The 21695-nt window shown below is 36.5% G+C and overlaps 1 protein-coding gene across 3 annotated transcripts in view; it reads left to right on the top strand.

The window, feature by feature from the left end:
- Positions 1–21695, top strand: part of LARS2 (leucyl-tRNA synthetase 2, mitochondrial) — an 88643-nt gene that overhangs the window by 29552 nt on the left and 37396 nt on the right. For all 3 annotated transcript variants that reach the window (XM_055708467.1, XM_055708466.1, XM_055708465.1), the window contains 6 exons: positions 107–250; positions 11957–12064; positions 13563–13722; positions 16911–17015; positions 19779–19894; positions 20958–21241. In XM_055708467.1, coding sequence (XP_055564442.1) covers positions 107–250; positions 11957–12064; positions 13563–13722; positions 16911–17015; positions 19779–19894; positions 20958–21241 — 917 coding nt within the window. The remainder of the gene's footprint in view (positions 1–106; positions 251–11956; positions 12065–13562; positions 13723–16910; positions 17016–19778; positions 19895–20957; positions 21242–21695) is intronic.

Genomic DNA, 21695 nt, shown 5'->3' with positions numbered 1-21695 from the left:
GGGATCCAAGAAACGTTTCTGGATAATTCTTTTGGTGTTTAAAAAGTAAGATTCTGGTTTTGACATAGCTGCTGAAAATATTTTTTCTTCCTGCAACTGTTTTTAGGCCTTGGTTAATTGGGATCCAGTGGATCAGACTGTTCTAGCTAATGAGCAGGTGGATGACAATGGTTGCTCATGGCGTTCAGGAGCAAAAGTGGAACAGAAATACCTCACACAGTGGTTTATCAAAACAACTGCTTATGCAAAGGTATGAGAATACAGTTTTTTGAAATTGTGGTAGCACTTAAACGAGACAAGTTTTCATCCAGAAATACTCATCAAGCTGAATGTGGTCTTTTATATATGCATGTTTGTGTGATGTATAATTATATAATAATATATGTGATCTATCCCTGTGTATGTGTGTATATAAAAAATATCCCTGAAGTTTTTCTGTTGGCATTTTTAAAGAATTCTAAGTAATTGGTGTGAGATTAGTTTTGGAGAAATCAAAAAGCATAAATTAGAAGTGAATGAATGAATTCTGCATTCACACGTTGTCACCCCATATTTACCATCAAGTGCTTTTCTGTGTTTTAAGTGTACAGCTGTGCAATCTTTTGAACTAGAAATTTGTTCACCTAGTCAGCCTGTTGGACTGATGGGCATGGTATAAGCAGTGGGGGACAGCCTGTCACCTAGCATTCATTTCCACATGTCTGAACTATAGTTCTTTGTGACTAAGTGCTCTTTTTTGAAGATTCATCTGGACCTTCTATTTTAGGTTACTTCATACTCTGCTCCATTATCTGTAATGTAAAAAAAAAAAAAATATTTTCAAGTTACTCAAATATCCTTTTGTGTTATGAGCTCAAATTTTGATTGTGATGGGACAATATAGCTTCCACACCTAGGAATTCTTCAGCAAAACTTTTGGCTTTATGCTTTCTGAGATTAAAGTATTGACTTCCTGTTGTGTCTGGGTGAAGTTCTTATTCCGTCCAAGTGTTCTGTGTATTGAGACTTCAAGTAAATATTGAGAAAGTTATTCCCAAGAAAATAGTAACAGTTCATCTTTGACCCTTTTCCTGAGCCTCAGAGAGATTCTTTCAAGGGACCAAAGTTCCACCATCATCCAGGGAGAAGAAATCCAGGTCTCACTCTAGGTCTGTTCATAATAAAGAGAAAAACTTTAGATATCCTGCCTGATGCTTTGATTCCTCATACTCAAAGAGAGTGCTTGAGATGCATGTTTTCTGATTGTTCTGCCAGTTCTGGCAGTAAAGAGGGAACATTTGCTATAGCTGAAGGAAAAATGGAGCATGTCTACACAATCACAAAATGATCACAATGTTCAGAGCTTTTTCTTGGTGCTCAAGTCGCTAGATCTCACAATCACCTTTGTGATGTTTCAGGGTCTGCCCCAACTCACTGTTTCCCCCAGTTTGAGGCTGGAGCTACACTGAAGTTTCTACCTTTACTGATACATCTTTTGTCTGTTGTCTCTACAAAGGTTGTAGGAAATAACGACTGGCATTTCTGGGCTGTATCCATGCTTGCACCAAATCACTGCTTTCTTATCTCCCTCTAAGAGAGGTGAATCAGCCTTAAATTTTTGCTCATAAAGACCAAAATGTAAGACTGAGGAGCTCTTCGGTAACCTTGAAAATACCTTTGGCTTACAGGATTATTACCTCTTGCTCAATATCCACCCTGCTTTAGGGAGGAGGATTTACCTTTTGTCTTTAGCCTCTGACCTAAGTAATGTTGTTACAGGAAAAGCATCAGCTCTTGGGATGATCACGTCTCCCACGTGTCATTCTGCAATAAGCAGGTTAGCTGATGACAGGAAGGAACTTGTGCCTCTACAACACCCCTCTCATCTTCCCCCCAAAGATGTCACCTCAGGAGACTACCATATCCCCTAACTACACAAACGGAAAAAGTGCAAACAGCCTCTTGTTCTTGAACATCTTAGTGGCATCATGAATGAGCGCTGCTTCTGCATTTCATTTTGGGGAGGAACTCAACAAAACCTTTAAGCATTACTGCAGAGGACAGTTGAGTACTCCACAGATCTCTGTAAAGGTTTCCCAAAATTTTGTTCTGTGCATGATTGATATTCTGTAGGGTCTATGCTAGCAGATACAACCAGGTTGATGAATGATGCCATGTTGCTCCCACCTCAAGTGCTTTGGCAAGCATTGCCTTCATGTGCTGTCACTTCTTGTACAGTGACAGATGCTACCAAGTATCAGCAGGTGGTTTGGATTTTCCTTTTTACCCACCCTCCACTGCACTGACTCCCATTTTTGTTGCTGTGGTTCTGGCACATTTTGAACAGTCTCACTCTGCTTCTTTTGGCAAGGGCTTTAAACATTTGGTTGTAGAAGGGGAAAAGAACTACTACCTCCCCCGCCCCTCCCCAAAACCTTCAAATAAGAATAAGCAAATAAGAATAACCAGGCTCTGCTATTCTAAGTCCAATATCTGATATGAGATGGATTTCATGCTTTGGAAGATTAAGATAAATAAATTCCCTTTTCGGTATTTATCTATTTCTTTCAAGTTGCAAGAAGCTAGATAACATAGCAGGTTGTATCTTTACTTTCTGAAGAGGACTGGTTTGGCCATACAGCTCTGAGTGGCCTATGAGCTGCAAGCCACGACTGAAGATTGTCCAAGTACTTCAGTCTCTTAGAGACTCTGTGCCCACACTGACGTAACCAGGAAGGTCTTGACAGAAGCCAAAGTATTTTGGCTCCTCTTGCTGAATATCTTAACTAATTATCCTCAAAACTCAACTTTGCACACATTTCTTCATTCCTTACAGTTGTCATCCCAGTACTTTTCAAAGAGTAGTAAGACATGAATCCCTTTCTAAATCTGTTTCTTTTGTATACTTTTTCTTTGCGTTCAGGTTGTTGACAGATGATCTGAATCCCTATCATCCTAAATAGCATAGTGTTGAACACCATGCTTACAGCAGTCACTCTTCCTCGCCTATTCTTCAAGCCTTCTTCCTCATTTCTTTACAAAATCCCTGGCCAGGAGGCCAGGCTTTATTGAGAGGAAGATGTTTATTTACCTTTATTTTTTTACAGAGGCTTATATCTTGGAGTGGAGGGTCCAGATTTTGCAGAGCTAGTCCTAGTAACTGTGGAGGATAGACACATCTCTTTAATTTTAAAAAGCTAAAGATTTTTAATCACTAATATAATTTTAGGATGATAACAGTGGTGACAATTCCTTCACTTTAGCAGAGGGAATAATTTCGTATCTCTTGATCTTGAAGACACTCACTTCCATAAAGATATTTTTCTAGATTACGTCAAGGACCCAAGCCACTACCAGTACAACTTCCTTTTCTTGAAACTCTTTGCCATTCAGAGACTTCAGATATTTGTGCTTCTAATGATAAACAAGTACAACAATTATGTTCTTTATGGATCTTGCTTTTCTTTTTCTTCAGTTGTTTGGGGCTCACCATGAATATGTGTATAGTACTATCTCTGTAATCATTCTCAGGCACCTGAAGGCTCAAGACGCTACAATAGAAGAGAGCATTTTTATTCAAGCTGGGCTTAGTTGGTGAAGGTTGTGTATGGTACTCCATATGCCAGACTCCTGTAAATGGGAAATCTGAGAGGACATTATAAAAATTATCTTTAATGGAACTGGGGATTTTAAATCAGCTTTTTTTTGGTCAACATTTTTTGCATTAAAAACCCAATAGAAATAGAGGTTCACCTTTCCAGAACTTGTCTGGCCCTGAGGTCTTCATTCTCCATATCTGAGTCAATTGCCTGTTGAACGTCCTATGTCCAGTTCTGCTTCTTTTGAACATGTCCAGAAGGTTAAGGCAAGATGGTGCCACATTAGCATGGTCAAAACCATTCTGATCCAAAGATCTATGTTTTCTGTCAGTAGCTTTTAGGTCTTTGAGCCATACTGCCAGAATTCATGTAAGAGCACACCTGGCCCTCTATTTCCTGTCTCATAGCTTGGACAAGTTCATGGACACAGAGCAGATACATTCCTTCCTTGTGCAAGGTGTTCTTACTAAGTTTGGGAAAAGGTAGAGCACTAAGTGGATCAGGCATTCAGTGAGTTCTGTGGCTAGATTTCTGTTATCCACTGAAGTTTCACTGCTTTTCATTTTGAAATTAAAAAAATGGGAGGCACTAAGAAGCTATCTGATAATAATTTAATCCATGCATTTTTTGGGGAAGATTTGTATTTTTTTCCCACTTGGGCTACTTCTAGACTTAGAGGGTTAGTATTCTTTAAGTGTGTTTTACTTCTCCCACTCATCTTTTTCCAGTGAGGCTTTAGTCTGCTTTTGGTATCTCATGGGGAAAGCCATTTGATTCTGGTCACCTTTTGGTTGCATCACCATGGGTTGCACCATTGATTTGGTCACCTTCAATGGAGACTGTTACTACTTCTGAAAAGTTTACAGAAATTCAAGACCAAATGCCAGAAAATTCCACCTTGTCCTTTTTCTGCAACAAGGCTCTCTGCAGATCTGTGCCCTATGACTTCCAGAAGTTATCCCGGAGTTTTCTTTAAGATGATATAGTGGGAAGGTATTGAATAAAAGCTTTCTTTCTAGTAAGTAACTCCTTTTCTGTGTGGCTTTGAGGAAAATGTAAATCTTTGTTTCATAACCATGTTTCATAGACAAGGTTCTATTTAAAGTACATTTAACGAATCTGCTATCCCTTAATTCTTCATGCAAATTACCAGCTAGCAATAGTGGCTGAATATATATGTATACAACTTAGTTTCTACTTGGAGCACCCACAAATTATTTTGTAGTAACTATTCAGCCTATTTATACTGCGTATTGATGATCTTTCTAGTCATCTGTGTTCGTCTCTTTCATCCATTTATCATTTTATGTTTTCTCCTGTATCTCATAACCTTAATGAAAATAAATACCAGTAAGGGTAATCTTCATCTGCAATGCTTAAATTACTAGTCAAATAGCAGCAAGGAGTTATGTGATCAGTAACAGGCTGCGACGGCATCTCATGTGTTACAGGAGTCAGTGTTTCATTCCTACACATGCTATTCTTTAAATTCTCTTGTGTCCAGAGGAATCATCTTCTGTGGATTTGTTTTGATTTCTTTATTGTTGGTGCACCAGCTTGTAGTCCTTTCTTGAAATAAAAATGCAAGTAAACAAAGCAGTGTTGGCTCACATGGCAATTTACCGTTGGCAATGAATTTTTTTTCAAAGTGAAAAAATACTGACAGTACATTAAACACTTAGCAGAAAGCATTTGATTATGTAAAGTAATAAAGTAATTGTGACCCATTTTTTAAACTGTGGAGTACATATAAAATGGTCTAGCAGCTTTTATGGATTTTTAAAGAACATTTTAATTGTAATTTTTCTTTTGACAGATTTCTTGGATCAAAGTCTAATGCCTTAACTGATGGCATTATTATTCAAATTGTTATCTGTGCATTTAAGATATTTAAGCTAAAACATTTAGTTGCTATGGTTACTCAGCTAAATCTGTAGGCAGATTCATTGGAAAAATTTATCTGTATATGTTAGTATTTTCTGTGTATATCTGTAAATTCCTGTTACGCTTTTTTATGCAGTCAACTGAATCTTCAAATCAGAATCCTTAAGGTTAATCTTTGCATAGTCCCCATTCTTCCTAAATGAATTTTACTTGATACTTTTTCATATTTTACTTTTCAAAAATCAATTAAATAACTGGAGAATAATCTATTTTTTTAACAAAATAAAATAGAAGCAACTTTTGAAACTTCAGGTTTTGCTTTAAATCATCACCCTTTTCTGCACAGCAATAAGATATTGTATGTATGTTTAATTTAAATACTGGGAAATGTGACAGAGCCTACAGAATTCTGCCACTCTAATTTGCAGATGCCATACAGATAAGTAGTACTCTCTCTTAGTTGGGGCCAGGGATGTGTGTGTGTGTACAGGCATTTAGGGACAAATCCTTCTCACATTCCATGGAGTGCAGGAACTTAGATGTTTAGCATGGTGCTGACTCTGTGAAGGGAAAACAAGCGATCTACCAGTTCATCTCCAGGTTTTCTCTGGGTTTGTGCTGCATCTGACAGCTCTTTTGTCTGGTTTGAATAGATTTGGAATTATTTAACATAATTGTGCTTTGCTTGATTTTTTATTTTCTACTTTATTTCTGAGGTATTAAGCAGAACGATAATGAAAGAGAATGAAACTGAAGTGCTGCATTTTAGAACGCTGAGAGTCTTGACGGTACTTTGGATTTCATAGTGTGAGGTAACGCCTCATCATTGAGGGAGAATTGAAATGCTGGCTCTTTAGTTCTTCATGCTTTATGTGTGATTTTTTCACTTCCTACACTTAGGGTCTAGCTCGTAGTTGTCTTCTTCCAACAGAACGGGCCTGATAAACCTCACTTCTAAACTCTTCCTCTTGAGTCAGGCTGAGAGCTCATTCCTGGACAGGGACCAAGAGCACTGTCTCCACAGCTTGCTTAGCACTTCATTAATAAAAAAATGACGCCTGTTTTGTTAGCTTGGCAAGACAGGATTGTTTGTGAACATCCAGACCAGGCTGATCTTTTCCCCTTAGTTAAAATGCAGCATCTCATTTAGCGCTACAGCAATATAAATTTAAGTTCCTGTTGGTATAAGATTGATCAAAACAGTGAATGCTTGGTACTACTAAAAATGGTAACAAATGTTTTAAAGAGCTTTTATATTTATGGAATCGATTACATATTTATCCCAAAGATATGCTTAATTGTATTGCAAAGGGAGTATCTTCTTTTTGGTTATTGCTACAGTGAGAACAGCTTTGGAGGGCAAAACTGCAGAAGAACACTGGCTTTACTTTTGCTTTTGAGGAATCATTTCTTTGCCTCAGTTCTACAAAATCAAAACAGAGGTGTTCGTTGACCATAAATTATAGGGCAAGGAAAGGGGAAAACTGCTGACAGTTCAGACATTTACCAGAGAGAATTTGAAGTATACACAGTGTTACTGCTCCTTTTTAATGTATGTTTTCAGTATGCTTCACACATGGGAAAGAAGAGTCAGGAATGACCTACTATAGTACAGGCAGAAACTACTGAAGGTAGGAAAACCCCAACAAAACAAGAAAAGATTAAATACCAGCAGAAGCTCTACTGCATAATCACAGCTGGAACTCTGCAGTAGAGTGCAGAATAAAACAGTGGGCAGCCTAACTTTATTTTCCTATACTTTAGTTAATATATTAAGTTGTATTAAATGATTTCATTTAATCTTTAGTTTATATTTGGTTACTCTTTTGGGAGCTTGATCAATTAAAGTGAAGAATTTCATTTTAATCCAAAGAGATCTTAAATATTTCTTTGGCTCTTCCTCAGAAGCAAAGCTTTTCAATTTTATTTTAACTTAGAAGACAATTTTATTTTGCTAATGAATGCTTTTGAAAGGAAACCTTTTGCTGTCCTTTCTGTTTTAGTCTTCTTGTTACATTGCAGATTTGTCAAACTTCATTAAAATGCCTTCACTGAAAAAAAGAGTAAACTTTTGGCTTTAATAGCTTATTTTTAGATTTTTCACTTTATTTCATTTACTATCATGGAGGAGTTGAAATATGCTTACTAATATGAAATTAGTGGCAGTCATTGATCATGCTAAAAATTTTAGTTCCCAAAATCAGAGACTGAATTTTTCAGGTGCTCAGCAGAATCCTCCCTCTTTGAACTACAAGCAGGGGGACTTTTGGAGTCAAGATACTCTTGGGAAATTATAAAGCACTTCCATTTTTTGATTTTATGGACCTTTGTTGTCCGAAGATTATTAAACTGAAGTTCTGTTTCTCTATGAATCTTCAACAGACTAAACATCTCAGGGTGTGAGACTAGTTTTCCACTTTCAAATGCTTTACTGCTAGTTTCAGACTTGGTCAACGTTGTTTGTGATGAATTTTCAGCAAACTCATCTCGATTTTGTGACTCTCTGATCATCTGAGCTGGTTGACTTTCATCCTCTAGCAATGCCGGAATTTTGTAGGTGTTCTGAAAGAGTAAAGCGGTTCTGTGAAACATTAGTTTATCCTGAATTTTCAGCTTCTCCAGCACTTGAGTCAAACTTTCCTAAAAGTGTAAGAGCCTTGAAGTTATTCTCATTCCTGAACATAGCTTTGATTTCTTTATCATTTTCCTGAGTCCATCTATCTTTAGATCTGGAAGACTGCCAAAATGTATTTATGCTTTACCTTGACTTGTGTTTAATTAAGATGGGAGTAATTTCTCCTGTAATTAGACATTTGCATTTGAAGTTTTCTTGTCTCTTCTGGAGCCATGAAAAATGAAAGTAGAAAGACTCTACTACCTAATGTTTCCAAGTTTCTCACTCTTAAGTCATCATCAGAAACTTGAAAATAGAGTTTATTTCATAAGCTCATCACTCTCTGCTTAATGGATTATAATGCTGCTGCTGTTCTTTGTCCCTTGCAGAATCCAAGGATTTGCTTTTTTTAATTTGCCTGTTTGCTGAGAAACTTCTTGATTGCCTTTTCTGTGTTACCTACTTAACAAACCTGTGGAACAGATGCCTAGGAGTTATGTACATGCCTTTGAGGGTTAGGATTTTTGTTTAAGGAATCGTATCAGTAATTGTAAAATAATAATTGGAGCAGAAATCATGGGACTGCTTTAATGATTCAGAAGATATTTTACCAAACATGGCAGTGATTTTTAAAAGGAACATGGAAGCAAAATTCAGGGAGTTAATATTTAACTTTCAAAACACCGGCTTATAATAATCGGGATTTTCTATGCTAGTGTGGGTCAGGTTCAATTCAAGTTTTGTATACTCAAACATGCTGTGTGTGATCATTTTAAAAAATTAATAACAGTTTTAACATATATTTATAGATCTATGTTTTTGCAGGTTATAGTGCAATTGGATTTGAAAATGAAAAAAATTTGAAAGGATTTTCTTTAAGCAATTTTTAAAAACCTAATTTGCACGAATGAATTTGGAATGTACAAATTTATTTATGCATGTAGGAATTAATGTTTTGCCACTTTCCTGTTAGTGAGTATCCTAGGTTAATTTACCATCCAGAAACAATAATTAACATGCTAGCAGTATACATACTGTGTATTTTATGCCTCTGCAACACTATGTAAAATGTTTGTTTTACATCTTGTTCATTTTCTACTCCGCTTGCTATTGGTAGCCTTGAATTCCTGAAATTCAAGAAACTGAAGTAGTGTTGAGTACAAAGATCAGAGAATCATAATTCCATATTGAAATTTTTTTAAGTTTTTTTTGGTTTGGTTTTTTTTAAATCATATTATACTACTGTTCATGTGCCTATTAAGATGCAAAGGGGGTGTGTTTGCAAGCTGCTAGGCTATGTCACCATGCAGAAGAAGTTTTGTTATATTCATTCAGGTGAAGCTGAGTTGGCTTCTCCTGTTTAGCTGCATGAAGCAATTGCTTTATCAAGAAAACTGGGCTAACTCAAACTGTGGCCTATAGCTTCTAATAAGGCCAACTAGCAACAGTTAAAATCATTATCACACTGGTATTAAGGCTCTTGATGTAATTAATCTTGCAGTGAAATAACATCTAGAAAGTTTTGCTGTCAAGCAATTACAGACTGTACAGTTTCAGTAGACCAATTGCACATTTAGCTGCTTCTGCCAGCAAAACTTAATGTAGATTAGGATGGATATCCAAGCAGTAGAATTTATTAAAATATGCTAATGTGTCCAGCCAGTTCTGTGGGTATTGGCACAATTTCATTCTTTTTAAAATACATAAAATTCTTACAAAGAATGTATCCAATTATTATGTATATATCTCTGTATATCTGTTTATATCTCCAGTGATTCGTAATTCTTCGGTAGGTTTATATATACATGGATCATTCATGGCAGATAAAGCTCAGTAGACTCTGGAACACTAAAATTAATGAGAATGATGAGAGTTTGGAATTCTCTGTGATATAATATACTTGCAATTGTGAGCTAAAACTGATAAAAGTTACAGTATGATTAAAAACCTTCCAAAACCTTACCATTCTTTTATTTATAAATCATCAGAAAATGAATTTAATAATAATCCCAAGTGGTGGTGTGATACTATGATTTATGAAGGCCATGCCCTTTGTTGTATTTTGAATGATAGGTATACAACAGAGCAGTAACCAAAAAGTAATTAGTGTCTTTTATGCATCTCAGTTTGAAAATATTTAAGAATGTAGTTAAAGCACAACAGTTGAAAAATAATGACTTGTATATTCACTAATTATCTAACTAACCCACTGTTTAATTTGAGCAGCACATAGTAGCTACTGTCCATCCTAGCAAGCTGTTAGCAATCGATGAGATAATAAAGAGCTTGCACACTTGACTTTGCTGAAGGAAAAATTATTCAGTGTGTTGCCTTATTCTTACATTTTAGCTGTAATTGTTCAGCACATCCACCATCTGTCCAAGTGACTCATACCTCTGGCTGTACTTCTGCCAAAGTAAAGATTTTGGACAGTCACGGAGTATTTGTAACAAAAATGTGAAAAATGACATGAGCTTTGAGTTATGCATCCCTTTGCACATCTCCTTTACTTTTTTATTGATTTTGTTTATTAAAAACATATTATTCAAATTATTTAGGCAGGTATTAGTTGACTTGGGATAGACTGTTATGCTTCCAAGCCACACATCAGAAAGCACATAAATATATGGATATATCTCTTGCTGAATATAAATGTACATAGAAGTTGCAGGTTGGCTGTTGGACATTATGACTAATGAAGGAGCCAACAATTTCTTCTCTGCTGCATGATACAGAATCATGGAATCATAGAATCATTTAGGTTTGGAAAAGACCCTTAAGATCATTGAGTCCAACTGTTAATCCAGCACTGCCAAGTCCACCACTAAACCATGTCCCTAAGCACCACATCTGCAGGTCTTTCAAATACCTCCAGGGATGGTGACTCAAGCACCTCCCTGGGCAGCCTGTTCCAGTGCTTGACAACCCTTTTGGTGAAGAAATTTTTCCTAATATCCAATCTAAACCTCCCCTGGCACAACTTGAGGCTGTTTCCCCTTGTCCTATTGCTTGCTAATTGGGAGAAGAGACCAACACTTACCTCGCTACAACCTCCCTTCAGGTGGTTGCAGAGAGCAGTAAGGCCCCCCCGAGCCTCCTTTTCTCCAGGCTAAACAACCCAAGTCCCTTCAGCTGCTCCTTATAGGACTTTTTCTCCAGATCCTTCACCAGTTTGCTGTTGGTTGCTTATAACAATTATGTTAGTTTTATATTATTATGTATATTTTGAATTTAGTATGTATCCTTATTATTATGATTTAGATTGTTGGCTTTTTTACAGGATGGTATCACCTAAAGATCCCACTCAATTTTACAGCCTGTTGTGCTTGGTAAAATATCAACATGAAATACAAAAAAATGATAGGCAGCTGGAAACTGTATTTTGTCATTTTAAGTCAGAGCCTGAAAATTTTAGGACATGTAAATGTCTTTTGTCTGACTGCCATCTCCAGGCTATTGTCTAGAACAACTAATCCAAATGTAGGCTTCATACCTGCAAGCACATCTCATATGTATCTGTAGCCTTGTTCAGCTCATTAGGACATTAGAAAAGATACACTTTTCACAAGTTACATCCATTGGGAATATTTTCTGTGTTTGTTTTCATTTAAGGGTTTTGTTCTGTGTTTAAGGTTTAGTTCATTCAAAAGGAAGGTCTCTTAGTAACAACAGGGTCTCTGTTGGAGACAGCATACCTCTGGCTTGTGCTCTGTTGATTCTGGTCTTGGAGAGGTGAATCTGAGGCAGCAGCAGAATAAAAACCTCTTCCTGTGTTTTTACCAAAACCTTATAATTTTGCTGTTAGTTATAATTAAACCCATAGTCTTAATTTGTATGCTCACAAAGCTGAATGTCCTGATTCTTTCTTTTGCTGCATCAGGCTATGTTTGATGCTTTGTCCGATCTCCCCGAGTGGTATGGTATAAAAGAAATGCAAGCAAATTGGATAGGTGACTGCACTGGATGCTCTCTCGACTTCTTGCTAAAGGTAAGTCAGAAATTTCAATGCTTCTCTCTTGGTTGGGCTAACAGCAATGCCTGAAATGTGTAATGGGAATGGATTTTCAGATCTAAAAATCCTGAAACCTGCTAAAAGAGATTATTATATATTCATGCCCAGACCAACGCAGATTCCTGAAGAAGCTACTTGTGGGCTGAAGAGATGCTCTCCGGTATCCTCCTTAGGAAAGGGTTTGGTGTTCAAGTGCAACATTGGATGCAAATTGGCTGTGTGTATTTATGCCAAAATACATGCCAGCTAATAAGCATTCCTGAAAGCCAGGACATTTAGGGGAGCAGTGCCAAGAGCAGTATCAAGTGGTACTGCACAAGTCAGCTGGGATCTAGCTGGGCTTTCACTCCTCTCTGCACAGCACCTTCTCTGTCAGACCCTAGCTGACCTCAGGCAAGCGACTTTATTTATATTTGTCCATTATTTAATTTACTACATATAATAATTAAAATAATGAAAAACACACATTTAGGTAGTGATGGACCTGTAGAGAATTCCAGAAATAAAGGAGAGGAAGGGAAAAGAAACCTTAAGAAAATTATGATTATCTAGAGAAGGACTTCAGATTTTCCCATTTTTCTCAAGAGATTCAAAAGGCTTCTCAAATACAATAGTGGCAGAAGAGATTTTCAGAGACCCTGATGGAATTTCAGCCCTTGTGCCTCAAAGCTTTATTGTGCTCATCTACTCTGGTCTAACATTTTAAAATGGCTTCTTATTTTAAAAGATTGAATTTTTTGGAACTTCCAATTGAAGCTTAAACTTTCTTAATGCCTCTAAATTGCACACTGCTTGAAGGTGCATTTTTGTGTTTAAGTTGTTTTTATCAGTTTCTGAAAATGTATGTCAATACCTCTTGTAGAAAAATCTCCTTCTAAGACCCCGGTGTGCTCCACAGTTAATTGATCTAAAATACAAAGCCTGCTGATAGTGCCAGGTGGTAATTCTTAAGCAATCCTCTATTACTATTTTATGTCCAGTTGTTTTAATGTTGTGCCACCTTTAATATTTTATTCCTATGCATAAGTTGCAGTATTGACTTCATCAGAGAATTGTGGTAGAATGCCTCATAGCTGACATGATCTTAAATTCTTTCGATCTCAGAGGTAACATCACGTCTGTTTCTTGAAAACAAGGCATGCATAGTAAAAGTGAATAGAAGGATTTCAGGTTACTTAACCAAGGATTGAATCTAGCTCAGTAGCACAGTGTAATATTACATGATTTTATAATTTATTTTTAATAGATGTATTTGGATAAACTGAAGCAAGACTATAAAGCAACTTTCTCAAGGTCTTAAAAGTAAATTTTGTTGAGGTTTCATTCTGGAAACTCCCTATAGTGGGAATGCATCTGGCTTGGTATTGACAACTGCACACTTCTACAGGGTGATGTAGGTTTGTTAGTTGCATAAAAAGCAACAGGAGTCTAAAACTGCTGCACTTCCAATGGGATTTTTTCTGCTTTGTTTCAGGTTAATGGTAAAGTAACAGGAGAGAAGCTAGCAGCTTACACCTATACACCTGAAGCCATTTATGGAGCCTCCCATTTATATATCTTACCAGCTCACAGACTGCTACATGGGAATAGCAGCCTTAAGGAAGTCTTTCAGAGGGAATTCATCCCAGGGAAAGGTGGTATTTTTCCGATACTGCATTTTATTGTAGAATAGTAACAATTTTAGAGAATGATATTCAGAGAATATGTGTCAAGCTGAGCAGGAGCTGTTCCTGTTGAGAGGGGACAGGTCTTTTGATTCTTGGTATATGTCAAACAGTATCACATCAGCCTGTCCTGGCTTTAGATGTGGTGAGAGCAGCTATGTTAGAATTCTTCCTTTTATAGTGCCTGTAACACTTCATAGTATATAAAAGCAATGGAAGAGATTGTTTCCTTGTGTACCAGAAATGAATAGTCCAACTCTGACTATGTCAGCCCATTGGAAAATCTTATGGCTCTACAGTAATTTGTTGTTAGCACAAGGACAGCAGTACCAGCTCTTGCACCAACCATGATCTGTTCCTGTCATAGGGAACATAAAGAGGGCAATAGATCGCTAATAGATAGTAAAGCGGATCATTGATAGCTAGCAAAATAATACTCTGCTGTGCAGATCCTTACTTTAGTGGAGTAAATTCAAGGTATCCCTATACTCTGTCATAACTTGTACAGAGAATACAGACAAATGGAAATTCTTCAGTTGGTGTTAACTGGTTTCTTGAAGGCTTCTACCACCAGTTCTGCCTGGTCTACTATTTTTCTGTTGTTGAAAAATCTGAAAATTACAAGACCAAATACAATGTATACAGAATATTATTTTTTTCCCACTTCAGGCTGGTGTTCAGTGTTTGGTTTTTTCCTCACTGGTAAAGCTGAGGTTTCATTGTCTATGTAACATCTGATATCAGCAGCAATGAAGCAGGAATCTTGTGGGAAATTCTGGTGTTTGCACAGAACCTGCTTTATTTTTGAGTGCTTCATTTCTATAACCTTAAAAAAGTTTTCTTGCTAGCAGAAAAAAATGGAGCCTGAATGTGTATAGTTCTTATAGTTCGGCCAAATCAAAGCACTAACCACAGAAGTGCACATCCATGTACCTGCCTGTATCTTTGTTGGATCTGGTGCTTTAAGCCAAACCACAGAAGTGCAAAATTTGTTTATAATAAGGATAACAGTATTTTTTTTTTAATTGTTTTTACATAGAAATACCTGGAAAGGCTATTTTTGTGTTTTTTAACAGTAAACTTGACATTTTGGTTAAGCTAAATTAAACTCTCATTCAGAATAATAACAGCCATAAGTCATTGAGAAAGAGGCACAATTCGAGAATTGTAACTCTGCTATTGTTGTGTACTCCTGCTATTTGTAAATATACTTATATGCATTCTTTTGTTGAACTTGGCTGGTATTTCTTACTATTCCTTGAGCATTTCAGAGGAACAAACTGGTATTTTCCAAAGAAGAGAATGTAAATGAGAAGAATTTCTACATGGACTTTCAGATTCACATTTCAGCCATGGTACATATGAAGAGCCAACAATGGCATTTGAATAAAAAGAAATTTTGAATGGTCTTGAATAGGCCATACATTAACCAAGATTTCTTAAATAATCCACCAGTAATATTAAAATTTTAATTCAATTAATTGTAATTGTTTTCAATGGAGATAGACTTGTAACTCCCTTTCTTCACTGTGTTCTGATTTAACTAATGAGGAGGATATATTTTCATGGTTTATAGGAAAGAAAAAAGCCAACTTTTATGGCGAGGTATCTTACAGTTCTGATACCTTTACTCTTGGAGTACAGCTCTGTATTTTAGGCTATTGTTATTTAAATAGAGACGAGCAACCAGTTTTGAAGCATTCAGTTTTGTAGCCTAGATAAATTTATGTTCATTTAGTGTCTGGTAAGTATTCTAGTTTTGACAGCATGAGGTGTCTGAGATAAAGATATGACCCTTATGTTGTTCGTTATCTCATTATAATGCTATGCATACATTCTTTTGCATTTGTAACTGTAATACCATCTCTTTATGGCTATCATAATAATGATGTTGAGCCAGTGAGCTCAAGAAAGAATGTCTTCATAAACTGGAGTTACTATTTTGGGTTCCAGCATAAAATCAAAATTATTGCTGGGTGAAAGAGAGAAGTTATTTTTAAAAGCAGACTGTCCTACCCACTCAGCTTCCTGTTCATGAGGCTTTTTGGTTAGTTGCTTTTAAAAAGCGAAATGATTGCTTTTGTACTTTTTTTTAAAACATGAGGAAACCTATGTACAGTGGCTTGAATGGGAGGAATTTTTTCTAGAATATGGATATCTCAGACACCTGAAATTTGAAAAAGTAATAATCAGAAATAAATAAATATATAATTTGTGTTAAGAAGAGTGATGAGATACAGTAGCCCTGTTCTCTAAAATGCTCTTACTTTATTTCAAGCAGATTTTGTGTTGCAATACAAACCTAAGACTTTCCACAGACAGTGGACCTGCAATACAAACCTAAGACTTAGCTATGAAGATAGGAGAAGGGAAGCTCTTAGCTATTTTAATTATTTTAATTATCATCAACTTAAAGGCACTGAAAAAGTTAGAAACCAGTCCAGAATGAGATCTGGGGTTTGAATCCTCAAAGCTGGGAGTATTCAGATTTGATTTTCTTGTTGCTGAGCCACCCAAGCTACACATTGTCAATCAATTTCAGTTTATCACAGTTCTCACCCTTGATTCTCTCTCCTTCTCTCTCCCCTTCCCTGTGGACATTGGATTCCTCATCTCTAATATGAATGTGAATAGTCTGTTTGGAAATCAATAAGGATTTTTAGTTTCGTTTGTTTCAACACTGGTCAATATTTCTCATGCTTTGTAGTTCTTCTGTAAGCAAGCAAATCAAAAGTATAGGAAGTGTGCTCCCCTTCAGTTTCTTCTGAATAGCTGGATTATTATTTTTTTTTTGCATAATTTTGTAATAGTGTACACTAGTATATAATTCAGGGCTTACTAGAGCAAATTCATACAACTTTGCAGCAGGCTTGCATTTGGTCAAGTACTCAATTTTTTTATTATAATCCAAATTTTACTCTGTTTTTATTCAGGTGTTTGTTATAAGAATCATGAAAATTTATCAGTCTGACTTAATGAAGATTTTGATATGTCTGAGCTTTTTAGAAATGTGATTAGGCTTTTCATTGTCTTTCTTTTTTAAACAAAATTTTAATTTCATGTGTGCTTAAGATAAACTGAGTTCTAATAGTAATTAATGTTCTTAGCATATCTTCAGTCATATTTTACTTACCATGATCGTTAACACCTGTTTTCAGACTCACTGACTTCAGTGACAGCTGTGAATTTGCTGACCAGTCAGGAGATTCCTGTAGTCATCTCAGCAAAAACCAATTTTGAGAATTTTCTTGATACTAAAATAGGTATGTGACTTTTAATGCGTAAGTGGAATAATAGTTCTCAGTTGCTGTGTTGGAGCGATGAGATATACTGTTGCAGTAAATCTTTGAACACAGTGGCTTTCTTCTAGACTTTGGAACTCTGTTCTTCATTAGTGAAGGAAGGGAGAAGTAGCTATGTAGAATCTGTCTGGGGTAAGAGATTTACAGGCTGATAAATTTTAATGGAAATATTATAAAATTAGTCTAATGGGCTAAATTTGAGGATCTGCATATCTTAAGAAGGTTGATTACCTACAGTGCATGTGTATTTGGCTGTCTCTCACCATCCTTAACAGAACTGTACAATTGTTTGACATAAATATTGTGCCCAGCTACCCAGACTTACGGCTTTTTTTGTGTCATGTGTTTACATAGATTATATGTATCCTTCCAGAGAAATGTTTCAGACAGTAAATGTACAAAACTTCCAAGCTTGACTTTTATGTGGCAATATTTGCATTGAGGTCAGTGAAATAATTCAGAATAGGTAACAATTCTGTTCAGGTAGCCTTGGACATTTACCTTGGATCCTTCATCTCTAAAGGAAGTGTTCCCACAATTTAAGGCACCTAATTTAGGACTGAGGATCCATAAATGGATGGGGAAGGGCGTTGCTAGAGGATGCTCTGAATCACCTGGGGTGTCTTTCAGAGTTGTGCTGTGAAGCAGCCCGTCTTGCTCCTTTCTGGCACAGGGAGCCTAGCCCCTCTGCTTGGGTAGCTAAGTATGATGTGACTGTCCTTCTAAGTAAAACTGGAAATTGTACTAACTTTTAAAAATGGTGTCCATTTTAATCTGCACCCTCCGAGCTTTTTGTTTACTCCTGTGTTTTGCTATGGTCTCATCTCAGCTGCACTGAGCACGCAGTGTTCTGTGCCAGTCCTAATAGGAAACAGTTATCTCTTCCTCCCCCTTTCCACTCCCTTCCTTATCCCTTAACTCCCTTTTGTTGCCTCCTGGTTGTTGACACATCTTTCCTGCCCTGAAGCTGCTACCTTCTTCTCTGTACCACTGCCAATACCAGCTGCTCCTGCACAACAACTGGGATGAATAAAACCAGCTGATGGTACAAAGACATCTTGGGTGACCCTCACAAGGCTGGTGGAAGTTACCCACTTGGCTGTATACCTTACTTATAACATGCCTGCGTCTTATATTTTAGAGATGAATCTGTTTTTAAGAACCAGAACCTTTCCTTGTGTACAAGAAGCCAAATAATTTGAGATACCTAATCTTATTTTTCATTAAAAACTTCCAGCTTGTTCACTGGCATGTACCTTGGCCTTATGTCTGTTGGAAACAGCCCAGTTTTTCCCAGGGAGTTCTGGATGCCAGCTGTTGAGCTTTGCAAATGTACATTAATAGTATCATCTTTTCCAAAGAAGGAAGACCAAAAAGCGGGACCCACTTTTTTCCGTGTGTAGAGCATATTGTGAAGCCACCTGTTGCAGGCTGCAGGGCTCTTTGACAAATTAAGATACATATATTATTCTATAATAGGGCCTTGAAATGACAAGAGCGTACATCTGCTGGAAAGATAAAATAGTGATTCCGTATTTTGCTAGTTAAAGGGTTATTTTTCACAGGAGAGTTTTGCTTGGTTTTCTTTAGTTATCTGCTACCAAACTTCCATATACTGGCAGAGCTAATGTATAGCAGGCATTTCATTGTCTGGACAAAGATGATCATTAAACTGCTTTTGAATTAAGTCATTTGTATGTTAATAATTCTAATGTGCTCAGCAGTATTTTAAGAGATTTTGTCTGTAATTTTCATCAACTTAATGTTGTCATTGGCTTGTCAGAATAAATTTCTTTGGCTTTTAAAGATGACAGCAATTGTGCAAGATGGTTCAAAATATTAAATAAATTATCACTGAAAGGAAAAAAAATATGCAGAAAGATGTATCTGTCTGTGGGAATAATAAATCTGTTAGTATCTCAGTGTTATTTCAGAATACATGTGATAATAAAGTTAAGAAATTTCTTAACTCACCCTGAAAGGTAGTCCTCCAAAGTAGAACGAAGACGGACAACTGTTGCAAATAATAAGATGTAATGGGAAAGATAGCACCAGGGGCCTCAAGTACTGTGACTTCTATAGCTGATTGGAACAGCAGTAGGAAGTGCTTTCAGTAGTTATAATTATGAATAGAGAATTGATGTTATTAGATTTTTTTTCCTGAGTTTATAAACAAAGCATATTTTTCATAAGAAGTTAAAGGGATAGTAATGTTAGAGACTGTTGTGTTGTGGTACATTTTAATAAACTGTGAAATTAGAAAGAGATTAAACTTAATATTGAAACAAGAGGATTATTTCGGCTGCTTGATTAGTATTTGTTTCTCCTATTTGCAGATAGCATTAAAATTTGTATTATGTAAATATATTACATTTAGAAAATATAACTGTATTGAAAATATTATTATCCAAATTTTGTAGCTTTATTTTTAGGCTGTTTCGGAACCATCAAATTTTCAGCCTTTTCTGAGGTAAGACATTGATGAATATTTGGATTACAGAGAAACTGAGAAAATGTGTTTGTAATTATTGCTGCTTAAATTTTGCTGCTTAAAGAACATGAAAAGATTTTTATTGTTCTTAGATTTTTAAACTCCTTTGGGGAAACCTAAGTCATTATAATGAGAGTGTCATAGAAATAAAATGTTTTATCCTCAAACTGACAATTGATACCCTTGTTAGTCAATCCCAGAACTGTTGGGGTTTTTTTTTTCTCCCCTCCTAGGAATTCCTAGTACTAGTGCAGAAGATGCTGCAGTAGCTAAGAATTTGGGCATTTCTTTCACTGAAGTCATTGAGACATTGCCAAATGGTTTGGAGAAAGTCATTAATTCTGCAGAGGTGAGTGTACAAGTATGGAGTTATTTCCAACTTATAATAACAATGCAAACTAAATCTGTTTTCTCAAGAGTGACAAATACTTCGTATGATTAAAGGGATTTTCCATATTAAAAAAAAAAAAATCAAGCCAGGCTTATGCTACCAGATTTCTAGGAATAATTTAATGCTGAAATCTGTTGGCTCTTCTCTAGCAATAAAATTACTTTTTTTTTCTTTGGTCCTTGAGAGGAAGATACAATATTGGTCTGAGTTTTATAATGGAAACTGAATAGTTAAATCCATGTTAAAAGTTGATTCTTATTTCATAATCTCAGTAGATTTTTAAGCTAAATATTAACACATCAGTCCTTCTTCCACATAGTCATTGAAGTGTGGTGTAAGCCTTTATGGTAACATACCCACCTAACAGGACATAGAAATGTTATCTTTAAATAAGATATATGTGGTGTTCTAGCTTTTGAAAAAATGCATTTAATAGCGTACACAAAGCTCTTGTTCTGTTACATGACGGGTAGGGCCTAAATGGTTAAGATGTATAGAATCGTAGAACCATAGAAAGGTTTGGGTTGGAAGAGATGTTAAAGTTCATCTAGTTCCAACCCCTGTGCCATGGGCAGAGACACCTTCCACTAGCCCAGGTTGCTCAAAGCCCCATCCAGCCTGGCCTTGAACACTGCCAGGATGGGGCATCCACAGCTGCTCTGGGCAACCTGTGCCAGTGCCTCACCATCCTTATGGTATGTGAAAGTAACAATAGAAAAACCTAAAATGAACACAGGAGAAAAGCTGGTTTTACCATTTGCATTTCCTCAGTCTCTTCCTCATTTTGGTCATATTCTGGAAGTTTCAGTGAACAGCAGTTGATTAAAATATTAGCAGTAAGTGCAAATATCTGCCAATAAAGGCTGAAGGAGTCTACAAGACAATCAAGAACATTTTCCTTTGAGCAAGAGGCTTTAATTGAGTAGCTGGTATGTGAATGTTCTTGCATTTTCACTAACAGCAAATATAAATTTTTCTTTCTTTTCCTGCTGCTGCTCTTTTTTTTTTTTTTTTTAATCAGATCACAGGCATGACTCGGCAGGAGGCTTTAAAAGCTATTACCCAGCAGGCCAAAAATAAAAGAGTAGGTGGAGACCTAACAAGTGACAAATTAAGAGACTGGTTAATATCTCGACAGCGATACTGGGGAACACCTATTCCTGTCATTCACTGCCAGACATGTGGCACTGTCCCCGTACCTTATGAGGACTTACCTGTGGTGTTGCCCAGTGTAACCACCTTCACAGGAAAGGGAGCCTCACCTTTAGAAACAGCTCCAGAGTGGCTGAACTGTCCCTGTCCAAGGTAAGCCAATGCTGCATTTACTGCAGAATGGGAGAGACCGCTTTGTACCTGCTTGTTTCTTGTGCTCTTACTGTCAGTGTTGAAAACTGACACTCTGAGACAGGATACTGCTCCAGAATGATGCTTAGTCTGACCCAGCACGGGGGTTTGGTTTTTTCTTATATCCTCTTCAAAACTTCTTTTTTGCAACACAGACACCTACTGCTATTTCTTCATAAACAAGCTGAAGCAAACCTCACTGTTTCTAAGTTGGAGGAAAGAAAAAAGGGAAAACAGAATTATTTTCTCCCTGCCCCCCATTTCTTAGCCGTACTTCTTACTTCATTTTCTACAATAACTTTCATTATCTTTCCCCAGCAGAGTTCATATAAAGTTTATAATGATTATTGAATTACACCTTTTTGCTAAGGAAACTACCATTATGTTCATTTTCTTAGCAATAGTCCAACAATAA

This window comes from Falco cherrug, chromosome 4 (assembly GCF_023634085.1).
Source record: "Falco cherrug isolate bFalChe1 chromosome 4, bFalChe1.pri, whole genome shotgun sequence".
NCBI classification, from domain to species: Eukaryota; Metazoa; Chordata; class Aves; order Falconiformes; family Falconidae; genus Falco; species Falco cherrug.
Note: the sequence above shows the minus strand (reverse complement) of the source record. Positions and strands in the feature narration are given on the sequence as shown.